General features: G+C 50.5%; 1 protein-coding gene across 3 annotated transcripts in view; it reads right to left on the bottom strand.

Annotated features, from left to right (window-relative positions):
* Positions 1–1726: 1726 nt before the first annotated feature.
* The window catches only part of ELMO2 (engulfment and cell motility 2), a 38853-nt gene continuing 23126 nt past the window's right edge, over positions 1727–17453 (bottom strand). For 2 of the 3 annotated variants that reach the window (XM_060120226.1, XM_060120227.1), the window contains exons 10-21: positions 15427–15477; positions 11372–11494; positions 10922–11056; positions 10221–10325; positions 9878–9986; positions 9402–9538; positions 7816–7979; positions 7596–7708; positions 7301–7408; positions 6463–6545; positions 4443–4520; positions 1727–3266 (exon numbers count right to left, since the gene is read on the bottom strand). In XM_060120226.1, the coding sequence (XP_059976209.1) occupies positions 3066–3266; positions 4443–4520; positions 6463–6545; positions 7301–7408; positions 7596–7708; positions 7816–7979; positions 9402–9538; positions 9878–9986; positions 10221–10325; positions 10922–11056; positions 11372–11494; positions 15427–15477 (1407 nt within the window). In that variant the 3' untranslated portion in view covers positions 1727–3065. Of the gene's footprint in view, positions 3267–4442; positions 4521–5820; positions 6029–6462; positions 6546–7300; positions 7409–7595; positions 7709–7815; positions 7980–9401; positions 9539–9877; positions 9987–10220; positions 10326–10921; positions 11057–11371; positions 11495–15426; positions 15478–17453 lie in introns of those variants that run through there. The other variant, XM_060120228.1, reaches the window with a different exon arrangement.

Genomic DNA, 17453 nt, shown 5'->3' with positions numbered 1-17453 from the left:
CCGACCCCGGGAACGCGCGGAAGGGCCGCCGCCCGCCCACTCACCTCGGCCGCGGAAGCTCCAGGCCCGAATCCTCCTGCCGGAAGTGCGAGGCCGAGCGTCGCCACGGGGGGGCAGTTCTGCCGGAAGCCGCTGAGGGCCGAGAGGGGGCGGTGTCGGGGGCGGTGTCGGGGGCGGGGCGGCTCTCGGGGGCCGGTCCTCCTGTGCAGTCTGCGGGGCACAGCTGTGTGCTTCCGCTGCTCTGGAGACCCCTGGGGCCCGACGCCGAGCCCCCCCTCGTTCGGTGTTGTTTGTGTTTCCTGTGCTCAACCAGGGTCTCGGTCTGGAGCCTCGGTGCCTGCTGCAGAGCCCTGCGCATCGCGGGCAGCCAGAAAACAATCACCTACTTACAAATTAAGTATTTACCGTATTCCAACCCAGTGCTGGGCAACCATGGAAACACCGAGCTGGATCTCTCCTGGGCTTTTTCTTCTGGGAGCTCAAGCCAGCTGGGGAGTGATGTCAGAGGCATTAAATTTTAGGACTTACAAGATCTATGGGAGGGAATAAATAATAAATATTTGTGAAACATCTTCCGTGTGCCTGAAAATTTTATAAGAATGATCTCAATTTCATTAAGTTGAGTAAGGGGAGAGCATCCCAGACAAGAGGAAATAAGGAGGCGAGGAGAAGGCTGGAGCCTGGCTTGGAGTCCACTTGTTTATAAGGAGAGTTAACAAAAACCATGGTTGGAAAGTAGCCAAGGGGCAAGTTGCAATAGTCCCCAAAGTGCCAGCTAGGGAGTTGAGGTCTTACTCATCTTTCAGGATGGATTAAAAAGGGCAGAGCTGGTCAAGAGAGAGAGAACCATTTAGGCCAGGGCAGGCTAGGGTTGCAGAGTGAAGCCCAGATTGGGACTTTTTGCCCCTCCTGGATCTGTGGCTCTAAGGCTGGCTGCAAACAGGAGTCCTTGCAAGTGGCTCAGCTGGGCTCCCTGGCCTCTCTGAACAGAAGGCTCAAGGCCAGAGTGTAAGCAGTTCTTTATGCAAACTGCTGCTGCCCCGCCCCCACCAGCTGGCATCACCAGGCATTCGTTCATTCAGCACTTACCAGCACCTACAATGGCACCCAAGCTCTTGGCTTTATTGAGTCCTCAAGGCTGCATGTACTTTCTATGCCTTTTGAAAGCGCTTGTCCTCGCCCCCGTCTCCTTCAGAGGCAAGATAAAGTATCTACTTCATCACCGCCCTCATTCAAGCCTCCCAGCTACCAAGGCTGAGGTTTGAGCGACGGAGACAGTGTAGAACACCAGCTGGCAGGCTGGGCACTAAGCACCAGCCACACACAGGGTGAAGAACATGTCTTCTTTGTCAGGCACTAGTACTCGAGCTGTTCCCTGGCTGTGTCCCTGGTAGGGAGGAGAGGGAGGCCACGTCCTCGGGGGTGTACAGTATGCCTTTCCCTGCTGTACCTGGCGGGCCTGAGTAGAAAGCACTTTGTCCTGGTGTGACAGTCTGTGAGCATCCTTAACCAGCGGGAATGTGTGTGTGTGTGTACGTGTGTGTGCAGGCATGTGCCTGGTGGGGCAGAGTCACTGAAGAGGAGGAAGGGGCTCTGGGAAGGCGGCTGGGGGCTCTAGCTGGAGCTCTCCAACGTCTCCCAGACACAGTGAAACGAACCCCTGTCAAGGTGAAAGCTCCCTTGGGCAGGGAGCAAGTACAGAGAAACAGCTGTTAATGGGAACCAGTTTGTACATGAAAGAGTATTTATTGAAAACATGGTTACTGACAGGAAGCTCCTGGCCACTCTCAGGTTACAATCTTGGCTCACAACTGGAAGTGTTACCTTTTTTTTTTTTTTGGCCTCCCATTTTATTTTCCCTCAAACGTTCCATCCTAGGATAGGTAGATCTTATATAAATATATATACATGTCTGTATAAGTATGGCCTATAGTAAAGAAAATATATAGTACACTCTTCATTGGGCAGTACCCACCATGCTAGGCTACCAATACTGAATGCCACTGCGTCCACGCGTGTCCAAGGAGACGGGCTGTGCGTGTGGTTTACAAGTGCTGCAGCACCAGGGAAGCCTCACTGGCACAGCTGTGGCCTCCGCTGGCCCCAGCCGGCTCCCTGAAATCATGGCCAATGGCAGAAACCACAGCGCTGGGGGAGGGAGGAAGGGAGGCTAACCTCCCGAGGTCTGGAAGGCCAAAGGAAAGCAAACCGGAGGGGCCGCAATTCAGGTGAGGTGGGAGCTTTCTCCCCGAGGAAGGGAAAGATATAAATGTAGCGGGAGGGGAGTGGAATCTAGTGACCTCACCACAGTCTAGACCCAGGCTTCATCTGGGCTCTTCCTTGAGACTACGAGGGTGGGACTTGGCCTGCATGTCTCTGACTTGCCAGGATGAGAGACAAGAGCTTGTAGGGAGACACGTCCATCTGCCCAGACAACTGCATGGGCAAGAGGATCCAGTGGCTCCAGAGACCAGAGATGTCAGAGGTGAACCTCAGCAGCACGTCGGCCCTGGACGAGGCCAGGTGAGCCCTCACGAAGATGGCAAAAGCAAGGGCAAGGCAGCTACTGAGCAAAGGCCAAGGCTTCCACTTAGATCTGAGACACAGGCCCGGGTCACCCGAAGGCAGCCTCTCCAAGGCTCTCAACATGCCCAGCACGTCTGTCCTCTGGGGCAGCCTTTCCTGGGCCAGCTCTCGCCCGCGTGGGGATCCAAGCAACTGGCGAGCAGGGTCAGGAAGAAAAGGTGAGTGGCCGTTGTTAACTCTGGCTCAAGAAGCAGTTTCTTGGCCTGGAAGGCAAGGGCGTCTGCTGTTTATTCCTCACAGCCCGACCCCAGGCTCCCTGGTGATGGGGACGGCAGAGTACCCTGCCTTCACGACTCAGAGTGGACAGGGACCAAGAGGAGGCTCTGGGTGGCCCGAGGTGGGTCTGAGGAGTGACTGGCATTGACTGGCCACCACGGTCACTATAGATTCTGTACAAGCAAAAGACAAGGCACCAGACTGTGAGTGTTTCTCCTGGGCCGCAAGTCCCTTGCTGGGTACCGTCGGCTCCGGCTCTGGGTTCAGCCGTAGTGATAGACAAAGTCGTAGCTGCTGGGCTCCTTGGGCACTGGCGGCGGGGCCTCGGGGATCTGGATGTTCTCCAGGTCCAGCAGCCGCAGCTTCATCTCCATGCTCAACAGGGTGTCCAGGTCACTCTTGGTCAGCTCGCTGGACATGTCCTTCCCCAGAAGGGCACTGAGGCCGTCGATCCAGATGCAGTACTGTGGGAAGCAAGTTGCAAAATGTCACTGGTGGCCCCTGGTCAGCAGGAGGTCCTGCCAAAGTCCCTTTGCTGACAGGGCTCACACAGCCTCTTTGGGCCCTATTCAGTACAGGCAGGACTTACCTGGGATAAGAGCAAAGGTAAACTGGGAGGTGATCGTTCACTTTCTCAAAAGACAGTTCGATTTTTATAAGGGATTTACATTTAAACTCCCTAAGATAATATGAAGTGTGATTTTTTAAAATGCAATTAATAAATATAGCAAAACAGGAACTAAGAACAGGGACACCAACTAGTTTCTCTTTAGAGAAACCTGAAATTGCCCCGGAAATTTGTAATGGTGGTGGTGGGGAACACATATTAGGTGAAAAGGCAGGAAACAAAAGGAATCTCTGTAGAATCTCAATTTTGTTTCAAAAAAAGTTAAAAAAAAAAAAACAACCGTTAATAAATGTTAAAAATAAGTACTAGAAGAACTGAACTAGAGGGTCTCATGACAAGAGGGAATAACAGAGAATTCTCAGCCCATCCCTCCCTAACTCCTCTTCCATCTTTTTCCTGCCTTTGCTCACCTGTCTCCCACCTGCTAGTTCTTCATTTCTTCCCAATCAAACTCCACTGGCAGCTCAGGCCCTGCCTAAGGGTCTCCTCTTCCAGAAGCCCCACCTCCAGTTCCCTCCACTGGCTCTCAGAGCTCACCAGACATGGATACTCTCAACCACAGCTGCTTTTCGATATCTAGCATCTTCTAGTGCTACAGCTGAAACTGTAGTCCCCGTGTAAAGAGGACCAGATCCACCTGGCTTCAAAGCCCAGGTCAGATCCAATACAACATGTGCCCCAGAGCCCTGGAGAGGGAGGATCTGTCAGGCTCACTTGGGTGGGTGGCCATGCAGAAACTGAAAAGAGGAGCATTTTTCTAGCTCTAGGCAAATAAGTTAACCCTAGTTGATCCTGTCTTTCTAACGACAACCTACCACTGCTGCTAAGAGTGACCTGGAGAGCCCAGCTCAGGGGGAAGGACCCCCAGCGTGGCAGATCCTTGGTGTCAGCAGCCTTCGTCACCCTCTGGGGCCCCTGCCTTTAGGGGGATGTTTCTGTTCTGCCCACCCCTCCCCTCTAGCTGCAGGCACAGAGGAGGCCTGGCTGCCCAAGGCAGCGCCACGCTGCTCACCTCATACTTATTAGGTGCAATGAAGTTTAAGGTTTCGTCGGGGTCATACAGGATGGAGAAAGCCAATTCCAGCACCTCCTAAAGGAGAAAGGGCTTCAGTTATTTGGAGCAAGGGAATGGCCTGAGCCGTACATACCAAGAGCTTGGTCAAAGTCCTACTGACTTGGCACCACCACCAAATATGCTGATTCAGATGTGATGTCATCAAGGTCCCAGGGCTCATGCACAAATGTGGCTGGAGATGAGGGCACCGGTAATCAACCCTCACTAACCCAGCTAAGTCATGCCTAGGATGTGGTGATACTTTCCAAGATTGGAGAAAAATCATTTCTCAACACTCGGAACCTTGGAATGTCAGAGTCCACGACTGTATATTACCTTACATATATATCTGGGTAATTAAACTGAAAGTCTTAACAGTTTAAAAAAACCACCACAACAGAAACAAATTGTGGCCAAAAATGGGATGACTTGAGCATCAACAACATAACTGTAATGACTGAAACAAATATAATAGGCTTAAATCCATGAGTTCACAACACCACTAAAAAACAAAGCAAAACACATGCACAAAATAGGTCACTGTTGGATGATACCAGGGAACTAAGTCCTTGTTTTAAAAGTAGGTACATAAAAGAAAAGAATCAAGCGTTTACCCTCCCTTCTTATAAACTGTACCACTGGGAAACCACTGTGGATGATGGCAAGTTTCTCTTTAGAGAAGTAGCTCGACTAATAAATGAAAAGGGATGAGTGCACTAGAATATCACTAGTTTGCAAACCTTAATTTACTAATGAAATGAGGCACTGAGCATCCAGAGTCTGCTGACATCACAAAAAAAGACAGACAACCAGACATTATGTGCCTCTTGATAGAACAGAATACCATCTAGGAAGGAGTCTGGCCAAAATAAAAAGGTCAAGCCTGAACTGGATCAAGCCTCTAGATCTACCAATTTACAGATCTGGGACAGAGGAATGGGCTCAACTACACCACGGGGAGACAATCAGCAGATTTCAGACTCTGGGAAACTACCAAACAAGCAACCTGGTTTCTTCAACTAATAAACTGCAAACAGAAGGGAAAAAAAAGAGCTGCAAAAGATGGAGGGGGAACTTATGAATTAAGAAACTTAAAAGACGTATCACAGTGCAGAGATCCTATTTGGATTCTGATTTAGCAAACAAAGTGGGTATGAGTGTGTGCATGTGTGTATGTGTGCATGCGAATACACATAAATACTTACATATTTTTATACAGAGAAACGATGACATTTTTAAGACAATTAGTGGAAAATCAAACATCAATGGAATACTTGATACTAAATAACAACTATTTTTTTTAAATTAATTAATTTATTTATTTATTTTTGACTGTGTTAGGTCTTCGTTTTTGTGCAAGGGCTTTCTCTAGTTGTGGCAAGCGGGGGTCACTCTTCATCGCGGTGCGCGGGCCTCTCATATCGCGGCCTCTCTTGTTGCGGAGCACAGGCTCCAGACGCGCAGGCTCAGTAGTTGTGGCTCACGGGCCTAGTTGCTCCACGGCATGTGGGATCCTCCCAGACCAGGGCTCGAACCCACGTCCCCTGCATTAGCAGGCAGATTCTCAACCACTGCGCCACCAGGGAAGCCCCCTAAATAACAACTTTTTATTTCCTTTTAGGTGTGCAAATATGTGATTTTTGTGATTATGTTAAGAGAGTCCTTATAATTTAGAGATTCATTCTAAATATTTACAGAAGAAGCAATATAACACTTGAGATTTTCTTCAAAGTAATAAGGGAAGAGGGACAGTGGATGGGTAGACTTTGCCCTGGTTGATGAGGCTGTGTGAGTTGTCTATGGGGGTTCTATCTATCTTGGTGTCCGTTCAAATTGTTCTTAACAAAACATTCAGGATGAACTTAACGTGAGACAGAACAGGGGCGAGAGGTCACGCACCTAGAAAGCAACCACCACCGACTACGCTCCACGTGTCACTGTGACAGCAGCTCAGACTCTGGGCTGCCTCTTCACTCACCTTGTTCTGTTTCAGAGCACTTTTCTCTTTCATGTGGGGACAATCTTTCCCAGTGACAATGGCCTTAATGTCTGCAACAGGAACTGATAAATGAGGGGAATTAGTTTCTGGAAGCTTTATGCTCCAAGTTGGTCCTTGCATCAGTGCTGGAAGGGACGGCCCAGCCCCCAGACCCACAGGGCTGTATGAGCTCAGGGAGGGTTCCCCGCTCCGTGGTCACTTCGCCTGGACTCTGGCCTGCTGTGCTGTGTCAGGTCTAACTCGGGGTGGGTTCAGGGCTTCTGCACTGTCTGCCTAAGGAAGGGGGCCTCAGACACTCACCTCACTTCCACTTCGTGGCGATAAAGATGACAACGGCCACCAGAGCAAAGGCAGCTAATAATTACTCTTACCCCCTGCCAGCCATTGTTCTAAGTGTTTTACATATAGGACTCATTCAGTCCTCTGATGAGGGAAATGTGGCTATTATTCCCATTTTACAGAAGAATCCAAGGCAGAGGGGAGAATTAACTTGTAATTAATTAGAATTAACAGCAAAGCCAGGATGTGAATCCAGGCAGTCAGGCTTCAGAGCTTCAGCTCTTAACCACCGCCTTTCAATTTAGTCTTGTATCACCCTTTACAATCTGTAAAACCCATACCTGTGATCTCACTGAATTCTCCAAACAGCCCCTTGAGGTAGGCCAGGTGGAGATGACCTCTGACCAACAGGGAAATGGGTTCAGAGAAATAACTGGCCCAAGGCCAGATTACCAGTTTGAAGCAGCCAGGACTAGAACTCAGGTCTCCTGACAGCAAGTCCAGCTACCATGACACCCCAACAGAGAAATGAACTTACTTTTCTCCTGCAGGGATTCAAATGTCACCTCCCCTTGAGGGTTGTCGTCCAAGTCACCGTAGTGCAGGACCTTGTGGTTCAGGGCCAAGCGGCAGTACCAGAAACGCTCTGGAACACAAGGGAAGCCAGGCAGGTGAGCAAGGACAGTTCCGGGAGAGGCCTGGGCACACGAGGGGCAAAAAGACGACTCGTTCCCTGCCTGCTCCCCGCAGGGACTGCTCAGGCAGGTGCCCCCCTAGTGCGGCGGCTCCGGGCAGTAGGAACAGATGGCCCAGTGCCCAGGCCCTCAACTCACCTTGCCTCCGGCGATTCCCAATCTTCCGGAAGCTGCTCCCCTCACAGAGCCGGTTCAGGCGTTGCTGCTTGATCAGCTCAAGGATCTCGGGCTGGATCTTCTCCCTCAGCTCCCTGCGGTGGACATGCACCGGAGTAAGGAGAAGGTCACGGGGACAGCAGGCCTTCTGGAGGCAGGGCTGGCATACAGCCCCCCCGCCCTCCCCCATCACGGCACTGACACAATCGGCGGGGACTGGAAGTCATCCTGACTCATCCTCTCGGACTGGCGTAGTCGCAGAATCTCAGAGTAGCTCAGGCTCCGCAGTTTGCTCTTGAACTGATCCAAAGAGTTGGGTTTGGAGGGCAAAGCCCGAGTAATCTGCTCCCGGACTACCTGCATAACCTGAGAGAGAAGAAGGCGGCCGCCTCAGCCCCGGTCTGATAAACGGATGCCAGCTCTGCCCTCCGTGGTCCTGAGCACGGTGGGTACCACAGGCATCCGCTGGGCGAGTAAGAGCACTGATTCTCTACTACTATCTCTTCTTAGTTACGTAGGACAAATGACGGATGGTGACAAAGGGATTTTTTTTTTTTTGGCTGCACCATGGGGCATACAGGATCTTAGTTCCCTGACCAGGGATCGAACCCGTGTCCCCTACAGGGGAAGCGTACAGTCTTAACCACTGGACCGCCAGGGACGTCCAGACAAGTGTTTTATTTCTCATACATTCTGGAGTCAGAGAGGAGCAGGTTCAGATCTCAACTCTGTGCCTTAATCTTATCCTGAGCAAGTCACTCACATCCTCAGGGCCCCACCTACTCATCCTTAAAGCTAGAGAAAGGAAGACACATCTTCGACAGAGGTTGCCACAAGCATATGAGTGAGACGCTATCTGGATGCACAGTGCCTGGCACACTGCAGTGTGTTCAAAACATGTGATAGTTCCCTTAAAACAACAACAGCTAAGTAAAAAGCAGGACACCATCTGCACATCCAGTCAGCTCCCCACCAATGAAGGAAAAATCTATAGCAAAAAAAAGACCAGAGGGGCTTCTCTGGTGGCGCAGTGGATAAGACTCCATGCTCCCAATATGGGGTTCGATCCCTGGTCAGGGAGCTAGATCCCACATGCATGCTGCAACCAAGAGTTCGCATGCCACAACTAAGGAGCTTGCCTGCCGCAACTAAGGGGCCCTCCTGCTGCAACTAAGACCCGGCACAACCAAATAAATAAAAATAAATAAAAAAAAGATTAGAGGGAAACATAAAAATGGTCATTGCCGCTGGATAGGGGAATTATAGATAACTTTTTCTTCTTTATATTTCACAAATTTTTTACAATGAGATGAGCAGCTTCAAAAGAGCCAACTCCTAGATAATCAGCTTTTGAGGGTCTAGCAGTGCTGTCAGAGAGTGGACTCAGAAAGCATCCAGAAATGGCTACTGGTAAGTACCCCTGACACGCACTTCACTGCGGATCCACCCCGATGTCTCTATAACATCTGCAGTTCACGAAACTGCCACAGTGCCTGCACAGAGTAAGTGCTCAGTAACCCACAGCTATCACTGTTATGTTTATCCTCCTGCCCCCGAAGGAAGGCGGGAGGGGCCAGTACTGGTCCACTGGGCAAATGAGGGGCCCAGCAGGGAGACACCTGCTCAGGGTCACAGAGGGGACTGATGCTCTCAATGCCTCCGTCTTATGACTCAGCGCTGCAGACCACACTGTCCTCCAGCTCAGGTATTCCCCAGGCTCTGGCCAGCTGTCACAGACTGTCCTGGGATGGTCTCAGCCCACAGGCCTCAGAGTTCTGTGACACCGACCTTGTTGAAGTCCTCGGCTGTTGCCCTCATCTCCTTCCAGGTCTTGTTCAACAGCTGGATGCAGATTCCAAAGAGCTCTTCGAATGCTCGGTCATGGGTGAAGAACATCGGGTGGTAGTCGTTGCGCCCTTCATTTGCTGTGGAAGAAGAGAAACGGGAAGGATGAAGCTGGGAGCCCACGTCCAGAAACCTGGGATCCTCCACACCAAAGTCTGGAGGAACAAAACCAGACTGAGGACCAAGACAGGTAGTGGATGGGGGCGTAGCTACTGAACATGCTAAATCACCAGCTCAAACAAGCCACAGCCACAACTCCCATAAACAACTGTAGATGGATTACAGCTCTCTTGGTAATTTAAAAAAAAGTACAATAAGGCTGTCCAGTCCCATGGACACCTAACTCTATACCCTCGAGTCTCACCAGGCTCCTGAGTACAAGGAATGGCTGAAGGAAGCGGGGAGCCACACAGACTTACGCAGTTCCCCAACCTGTAGGATCTCACAGAGCATTTTGGTGAGCTCAATGGCACTGCGGCCAAAGGGGCACTCGTGTTTGTCTTCTCGGCTGCTGTTCTCTAAGACGATCTGTGGGGGGAAGAGGAAAGGGAGGGTGAAGGAGGGAGGGAGGGAGGGTGAGGGAGGGAGGGGGGTGAAGGAGGGAGAGAGGGAGGGTGAGGGAGGGTGAAGAAGAGAGAGAGGGAGGGTGAGGGAGGGAGGGGGGTGAAGGAGGGAGAGAGGGAGGGTGAGGGAGGGAGGGAGGGAGCGAGGGAGGCAAGCGATGTGGCATCAGCACAGAGAAAGCTGTTCCCCAGCCTTTACCCGGATGTAGGTGTCCTGATGGACTTTCGCCAAGTACAGCATGTTGTCCAAGGCCAGCATTCCAGGAGGAGTCTGGGTAAAGTCCATTGCTGGGTTGATATGGTTCTGTAGAAATAAACACACCTGGTTTGAGACTCGGTAGACCCTGCGTGCAAGCTCACCTGAGGGGGACCCCAATCACCCCTCCACCATATGCCGCCCGCATGTCACACCTGCCTCTGTTGTAGCTCTTGTCACGTGCCCATCTCTACTACGAGGCCGTGAGCTCACGGCCACTGGACTGTGGCTGATTCATCTTACATCCCCCATGCCTAAATACTGCTGGGTGCTGAGCAGATGCCCAATAAGTATTTAACTGAATTAGCTCCATTCTCAAGCTGTAGCCTATCACAAAATATCCACTCCAGATTTTCAAAGAACCTAGCTGCTTTGATGAGAGATCCCCTCTCCACTCATTTGGCCGACCTCCTGGGCCCTCCTACAGATGGGTTTTTTCAAGGGGCCAAATGTGGCACATAAGCTTGTGAACCTGCCATGGCCAAAGCAAACCAAGTGTCAAGGCCCCTCCAGCTTCTTAGTGTCTTCTGTTCCGGGGCCACCATCATGTTCTGAGAGAGGGTTGTCAGGGTTCTGTCTGGGTAGCCCTCTGACTCCCTGTCAGGGGAGAAGGTCTACCAGTGTCCATGCTCTGGGAAACTCACAGTAAATCCCAGCATCTTGTAGTCCTTGGTGTACATGGCTTTGCGTTTTTCAGTCCCACTCCCGGGGACGTTGCTAGGGTCAGACTCTGCATCAAATGCAATCCTCCTCAGTTCAAATATAATGTCTCTTTGAGCCTGGGAGGTGAAATAGACAGTCAGCAGGTGAATCGGCTAATCAAGGGAAACAAGGAAAAGAAAGAGCGGGTAGAGCTTTTCCGGGCAGAACTCTGGCCCCGATCCATCTTTGAGGAGGCATCACCTCTAGCATCGCAGGACAGAGGTGGGCTTGGCCCAGTCACCCAGCAGAAAGGGCTCATGGTGAGGCACAAAGCTGACACAACTAAGCACAGTTCCTGGCACACAGCAGGTGCTCAGTACACAGGGCGGAATGCACCACATCGAACAGCACACGATGCCAGCCAGGAAAGCTTGGTCCCGCTTAGAACCTACCTGGTCATTGGGGTCCATCTTGGTCATCATCCTTTCTTCCAGCAGGTTAAAGGTCAGGACTTGCAGGACGTACAGCTGATGGGCCATCTCGGTTTTGATTGGGCGGTTCCCTCGGATCACATGCTGGAAAGAGCAAAGGCAGGGAGCGGAGGGTTGAACTGATTTTTACTGAAGAGTCACATCCATGCTGGTGAAAAGACAGTATGCTGGGCAGGGGATAGGGTATCCTCCCCCACACAGGGACTTCAAGTTCCAGAAGGGGATGGAACATGAATGGGTCTGATGCAGGCAGAGGTGATTCACTGCAAGCCTCAAGGGCACCATCTTTTTTTTGTGCACGCCCCTGGCCGGGGAAGCAACATTACAATGCGGGAGATCAGCGGCTGGACCTCGTTCCCATCGATCCAGACAACAGAGTGTGCGTGAAGAGTCGCGTGTAGAACTGGACAGTACAGTTCTTTTGTTTTCCCTTAGAAAAATAAAATGTTTTGGATGGCCTCACCAGGTAGAGAGGTTCCGAAAATCCTCTCGAGACGCTTACACAAAGAGGGGCATCTAACGCTCCTTGTCCGGCCCCCTTCTCTCCTACTGGTGTCCCTCCCCTTCCCTCTGCTCATTCTGGGTATGTCCCCCTCCCCATGTCCCCACACCACATCCCTCTCCCCTCCTCTAACTCTATCCTCCCCACCCACTCAGCTCACCACCTCCTCCCTGATGCCCACCAACCTTAGGTCCCTCTCCACCTCTCATGCTCCGTCTGTCTTGTTCTGCATGCCACCTCCCCACTCTGTCCTCTGGGCTGACCAACGCTGGCTCCCGTCCTGTCTCTTGGTGTCCTGTTCCCTCGCCCGCAGTAGCCTCCTGCTCTTCCCTGCCTGCTCCCTTGCATTCCTCGCTCCCTCTGTCTCACTCACCATCTAGAATCCTGTCGTTCTTGGTCTTTTCTTGCCCAAAGGAGACTCTTGCCCAGTTTCCCACACGTACCGCCCTCTGTGCCCTTCGTGTTCTCTTACTCGGTCTAGCTCGTCTCTAGAGCTGTGTTGTCCAGTATGGTAGCCACTAGCCATATGTGGCCACTTGCATCTAAGTCAGTTAAAATTGATTCAAGTTAAAAGTTCAGGTCCTCGGTCGCACTAGCCACATTTTAAGCTCAGGAGGCACAAGTGGCTAGTGGCTACACCCAACGATAGAGTAGCAGTGGAAGATATCAGAAAGTTCTGCTGTACTCTAAAATACTTAGCTCTCTAACTCTAGGTCAGCTCTCTCTAGAGCCTGCTCTGGTTCGGGATCAAGCTCTTTAGATCTGTGCAGTCCAGTCTGGTAGCCACTAGCCACCTGTGGCTGGTGAACACTTGAAATGTGGCCAGTCCAAATTGAGATGTGCTGTAAATGTAAAATGCACACTGGATATCAGAGCCTTAGTATGAAAACAGAAAATGTAAAATATCTCATTAACAATTTTCCTATTGATTACATGTTGATATCATAGTATTTTAGATATACCGGGTTAAATGAATTATATTATTGAAATTCATCTCCCCTAGTCCTTTTTTAGTTAATGCTGCTACTAGAACACTTCAATGAAACAAGTGGCTCGCATCATATTTCCACTGGACGGTGCTGCTCTAGACTTCCTCTGCCCACCGGTGCAACTCCAGAGAGCTCTTCCTTTCGCTGTCTCTTTCTTTCCCTAGATCTGCAAGGCCCAATACAGTAGCCACAAGCCACACGTGGGCATTTAAATTTAAACTGAAACTTTAAAGAACGACAAATTCAGTTCCCCAGCCACGCTAGACACATTTCAAGTGTTCAACAGCCATACGTGGCTTGGACCACCCTTTCTGCACACACCTCCCCGACTACAGCAGGTTCTAGGGCACGGCGCTGCTCCTGCTCGGCCCCTAGCGTGTGTGCCCTGCCCTCACTTCCTCCCTGAGCCCTCTCCGTGGCGTGACCTCTCTCATCAGCCTCCTCGCCGCCTCCCAAGCTTCCTTCTCAAGGTCTGCTCTGCCCCTCCTCCGCCTCCAGTCTCTTCCAGCCGAGTCTTCTCTCCGCTTCGGCTGCTTTTGCCCCTCCACCTCCCTCTGAGCCTCTTCCTTTCTCTGCGCCCCTCCCTCTGCCGCTCTGATGTCTCCCTACCCGTCTTTCCCTATTCCTCTCTCCTCACCTCTCTCCAGAATTCATAAGACCACTCTGAAGAGGGTTAAAGTTAATGTGATACTGGTTTCCATTCACTTTAATCCCCGTTTCTTAATCTCAGAGATGTCACAGTGGGAGGGTAATTCCTCGAGTCATCAGTGGCTTAAAGAAGAACAGTGCCAGTCTGATGAAGTCTTATTTGACTGTCAAGTACCTCAAGGCCTGGGCTCCCTGGCTCAACTTCGTTCAGTCCTGGGACTTAAGTGAGCATGCGTTAACCTTCTCCTAGCAGACGGGTTCAGTGTGAGTCCCGACACCGAACTGTCTTCTATAGTGGATGGAATCTTTGCTTGTTCACCAGGCTTGTCCAGAAATGAGCTGAACTTCTAATCCCGTTCAGGTAAATAATAAGCCTCGAAACTCATTAAAGTTCTCTGAGAAGGGCACCCACTCCCACACATGCAGAGGATGGCGCCCAAGAAAACCGCTCGGACACGGAGACAAGAATGTGGGGACCCGTGTGGCAGGCAGAGGGCGGAAGCGTCTGGCCAGGTCCTTCCTGCCGGGCTGGCAGCGGGGCTGCGTGACCAGGGAGATGGCCCGTAGGCAGGAGCTCGTTCTGCGAGGTGAAGTCCGGTGGGCTCTGCCTGTTTAGAGCAGTGGATCGCTCCACCTCACAGGTGCCCACGGTTACTTCTTGAATTCTATCTCCTCTGTATCTTGTTTACGGTGAAGGAACTGCCCATGTGAGCAGAGCGCTCACCAAGTGCCAGGCCCCCTGCTAAGCCCTGGGTATATATATCAGCTCATTCGGTCCTCACATCCAGATGAGCAAACTGAAGCCCACAGGAGTTAAATGAACTGCTCAAGATCAAAGATTGGTTAAAGGCAGAGCGGGGGCTGCCGACTCAAAAGTTCATGTTCAGAATTATGAAGCCTTTCACACTTGACTCTCGATTTCTCATTTTGTTCCCTACACTGGGGTCTCCCAGTTGCACCTGGTTTTGAACAACTGATAAAATGGCCTCCTTTTAACCCAGCTCCTTGACTCTCCTTCCCGGCCCTCACCTCCCACCTCAGCTCTCTCCCCGCCCACACCCCCACTGCAGAACAGAGACTGAGACCTCCCTCCAGATGCCTCCCTACCCCCCCCCAACTCCCGCTCTACCCTCCTCCCTCACACACCCCTCAGGAAACACGGATCTTGGAGTGTGATCTTTCTAAAACGCCAGCCTGGTTATTTCACGATCCTGATTGAAGCCTCTCAATTGCTTTTGGGAGAAAGATCAAGGCCCTACTTGATCTGGTCTTTGCTACCTCTCCAGCCTGTCACTAATTCTCACCCCAAGCCCTACCGGACCACACGCTCCTCCTAGGTGCCCCCCTTCCCCATGCAGGAATTCCTTTTCTGACTGGTCGGCTGGCTTATCCTCAGCCTTCCCTGAAGACCCGCCTCTAAGGCCTCCTGACACCTCTCCCTCGCGGCAGGACTGACAGCTCCTCCTCTGCAATCTCCCAGGCCAGGCATCCTTCCCAGCGCCCCGTGCAACTCAGGGTTATGACTGGTGTTAGTTGAGTGAATTCCTCTCCTGTGCCTATTTTAATACATTCCCTCTGGATAAGAGTTTGTGGAGCTGTGAGGCAACAAACAGTATAGCTGGCTAAGTACCTCCTTAGAGGCTCTGCAATTCCTGGTGGGACAGCCTCCTAGAGATAACCCTGCTTACAGTGGACCAGAAACCATAAGCTTTCCAGATTAGGAAGTGTTTAGTACCTACCGGTAAGGTCCCTCTGAGTGCCCATCCCACTCCATAGTGATTTCAATAAAAATAATACAACTATAATAATAGTGAGAGTTGTAGTTAATAGTAACAAAACAATAACAGTAACAAAATATAGCTTGTCTGGGAACTTACATTGAGGATTATGGACCGAAGGTGCTTCTGTGCGAATGCGTTGGCCATATCCTATTGAGAAGAAGAAGCCAACATAAGGTTAAGGTGGCAGGCATGCAGCTGTGACAACTGTCAAGAGGAAGGTGATGTCATTGCTCTGGGGCTTTTTCCCTTAATTTTTTTCCTTGCAAATGAAAAGTGGGCAAATGAAAAAAAGTTCACAGACCTTCAAATACGTATTTTATACTCCGAAAAATTCCTGTACATTTTCTTTCGTGAGTACACATTAATGCAAACAGGGTTTCCTTTCCCAATGGTACAATCAACCGTGTCATCTTCAAAGAGGGACAAAGACTGCTTCAGGACAAGACACTTGTGTTACAAGGACGCCAGGAGATGGACAACGAGCACAGGGCACAGAGCAGCATGATGGTTCCCAAGCCACATGCACCATCCCAGGCTGGAACCACTGCCAAGGCTGGAAGGGACTCTAATGAAACACTGACTCCAAACCAACCAAGAGGGCTTGGGCCCCAGCATCCTCCTCCACTGCCCACCCACCTCCAGCACCACGCCACCAGACGGAGCTGGGGTGGGATGCTCTGAAACAGTAGGTGATCTATGATTCACTTCTGATCAGTTTAGAGAACAAGGTGTTGGGTGCTTTGGAGTGATTTTTCACAACAGGGTCACCTTTTTTATTTATTTGGTTCAGATTTTGACAGTAACTTTATTTATTTAGCTCACTGAGGAAATAAAGTATCCTACGTTAAGTCAATCTTCCAGGGAATGAAGCTTTAAGGGTCCTCTCAGAACTGCTGTTTTGACCATTCTTATGCTAATCTTCTAAAAATATATACACTTCTGTATTTCTGAAGTGACTACAATGATTATAATAATTTAATCACTGCCAAGGACTTGGCTTCATCAGGAAAAAAAAAAAACAAAAAAACACATCAGTTATTATTCTGTGTTGTGACACTGTAATACCCTATGGGGCTTCTGAAATGTGCAGCTATTTTCCTCTAAACAAAATGGGCCCAGATTACTATGCTTTTAATTTTTCTGACAGCTTTTCCTAATTCTTCTGTCTCTTCCTACCAATGTCAGCCACCACTTCTTACAATGTTAATTAGTATGACTTCACTTCCTAAACTGCTGCCTTAATTTAATTTCATAGATAATTCTAAATCAATGGGCCTGAGGGAGCTGTCACACTTCTCCTATGGGGCAATATCCGTGAGTGTTGTCATTTTTCTCAGAGCTGGAAGGCCTTTCTCTCTCGCTTCTAGACTTCTAGCCATATTCCAATGGCTGACGCTGCCAGGAATATTAAGTTTTACTTTGCGTCCCCTGAGCACACACTGACTGGTAGAGGAGGAAGGTGGACTAGAAACTTCTCTGGTAGCTACGGGAGGCTGACTGACGATTAAATCTTGCTGTCCACAACTCACAAAGTGGGTAATTGACAGTGGTCTGCTGCTGGAATATAAAGGCCTTCAACCAAAGGCTTCTCTGCGGTGCCGGGGGAAGCACTCATCCTTTTTCATATCCTCATAGAGCTGACCTCTTTGAACTCCCTCTAACCAAGAAACGAGTATCCAAATTCCCTTCTGTCAACTGTCTAAAGCTTTTCCAATCCCTAGGATCTAGAAAGCGTCCAAAAGGGCATGGATTTACCTTTACTCCTGGCTACAGCAAGCTGGCATCTGACGCATCTGGCATCAACTAGATGAAAGTCACAGGCTATTTCTGAACCTGATCTTCCTGGCTGAGCCACAGACCCATGTGAAGGCAGGTTACAAAGGAGAGACTGGGCCGCATTCCTCAGGGCAGGCGTCCCCTTAATCCTTTATGCGACTCTGATCTGTGGTACTTCCCTAAGTGTCCTGACAAATGAGATTTACAGCACACAACCTTTTCCTGTGTCTTGGAGCTCCCTGAACAACTAGATCAGATCATGAGATTCTCACCCAGCTTCAACCTCCCCACCTGGAAAAGAGCGGGGCCCTTTCCATATGGCAGTGCTACTTACAGTGACAGGGAGG

This window comes from Mesoplodon densirostris, chromosome 16 (genome assembly GCF_025265405.1).
Source record: "Mesoplodon densirostris isolate mMesDen1 chromosome 16, mMesDen1 primary haplotype, whole genome shotgun sequence".
NCBI lineage: Eukaryota > Metazoa > Chordata > Mammalia > Artiodactyla > Ziphiidae > Mesoplodon > Mesoplodon densirostris.
The sequence above is the reverse complement of the archived record's forward strand: the minus strand, read 5'-3'. Positions and strand labels throughout refer to the sequence as shown.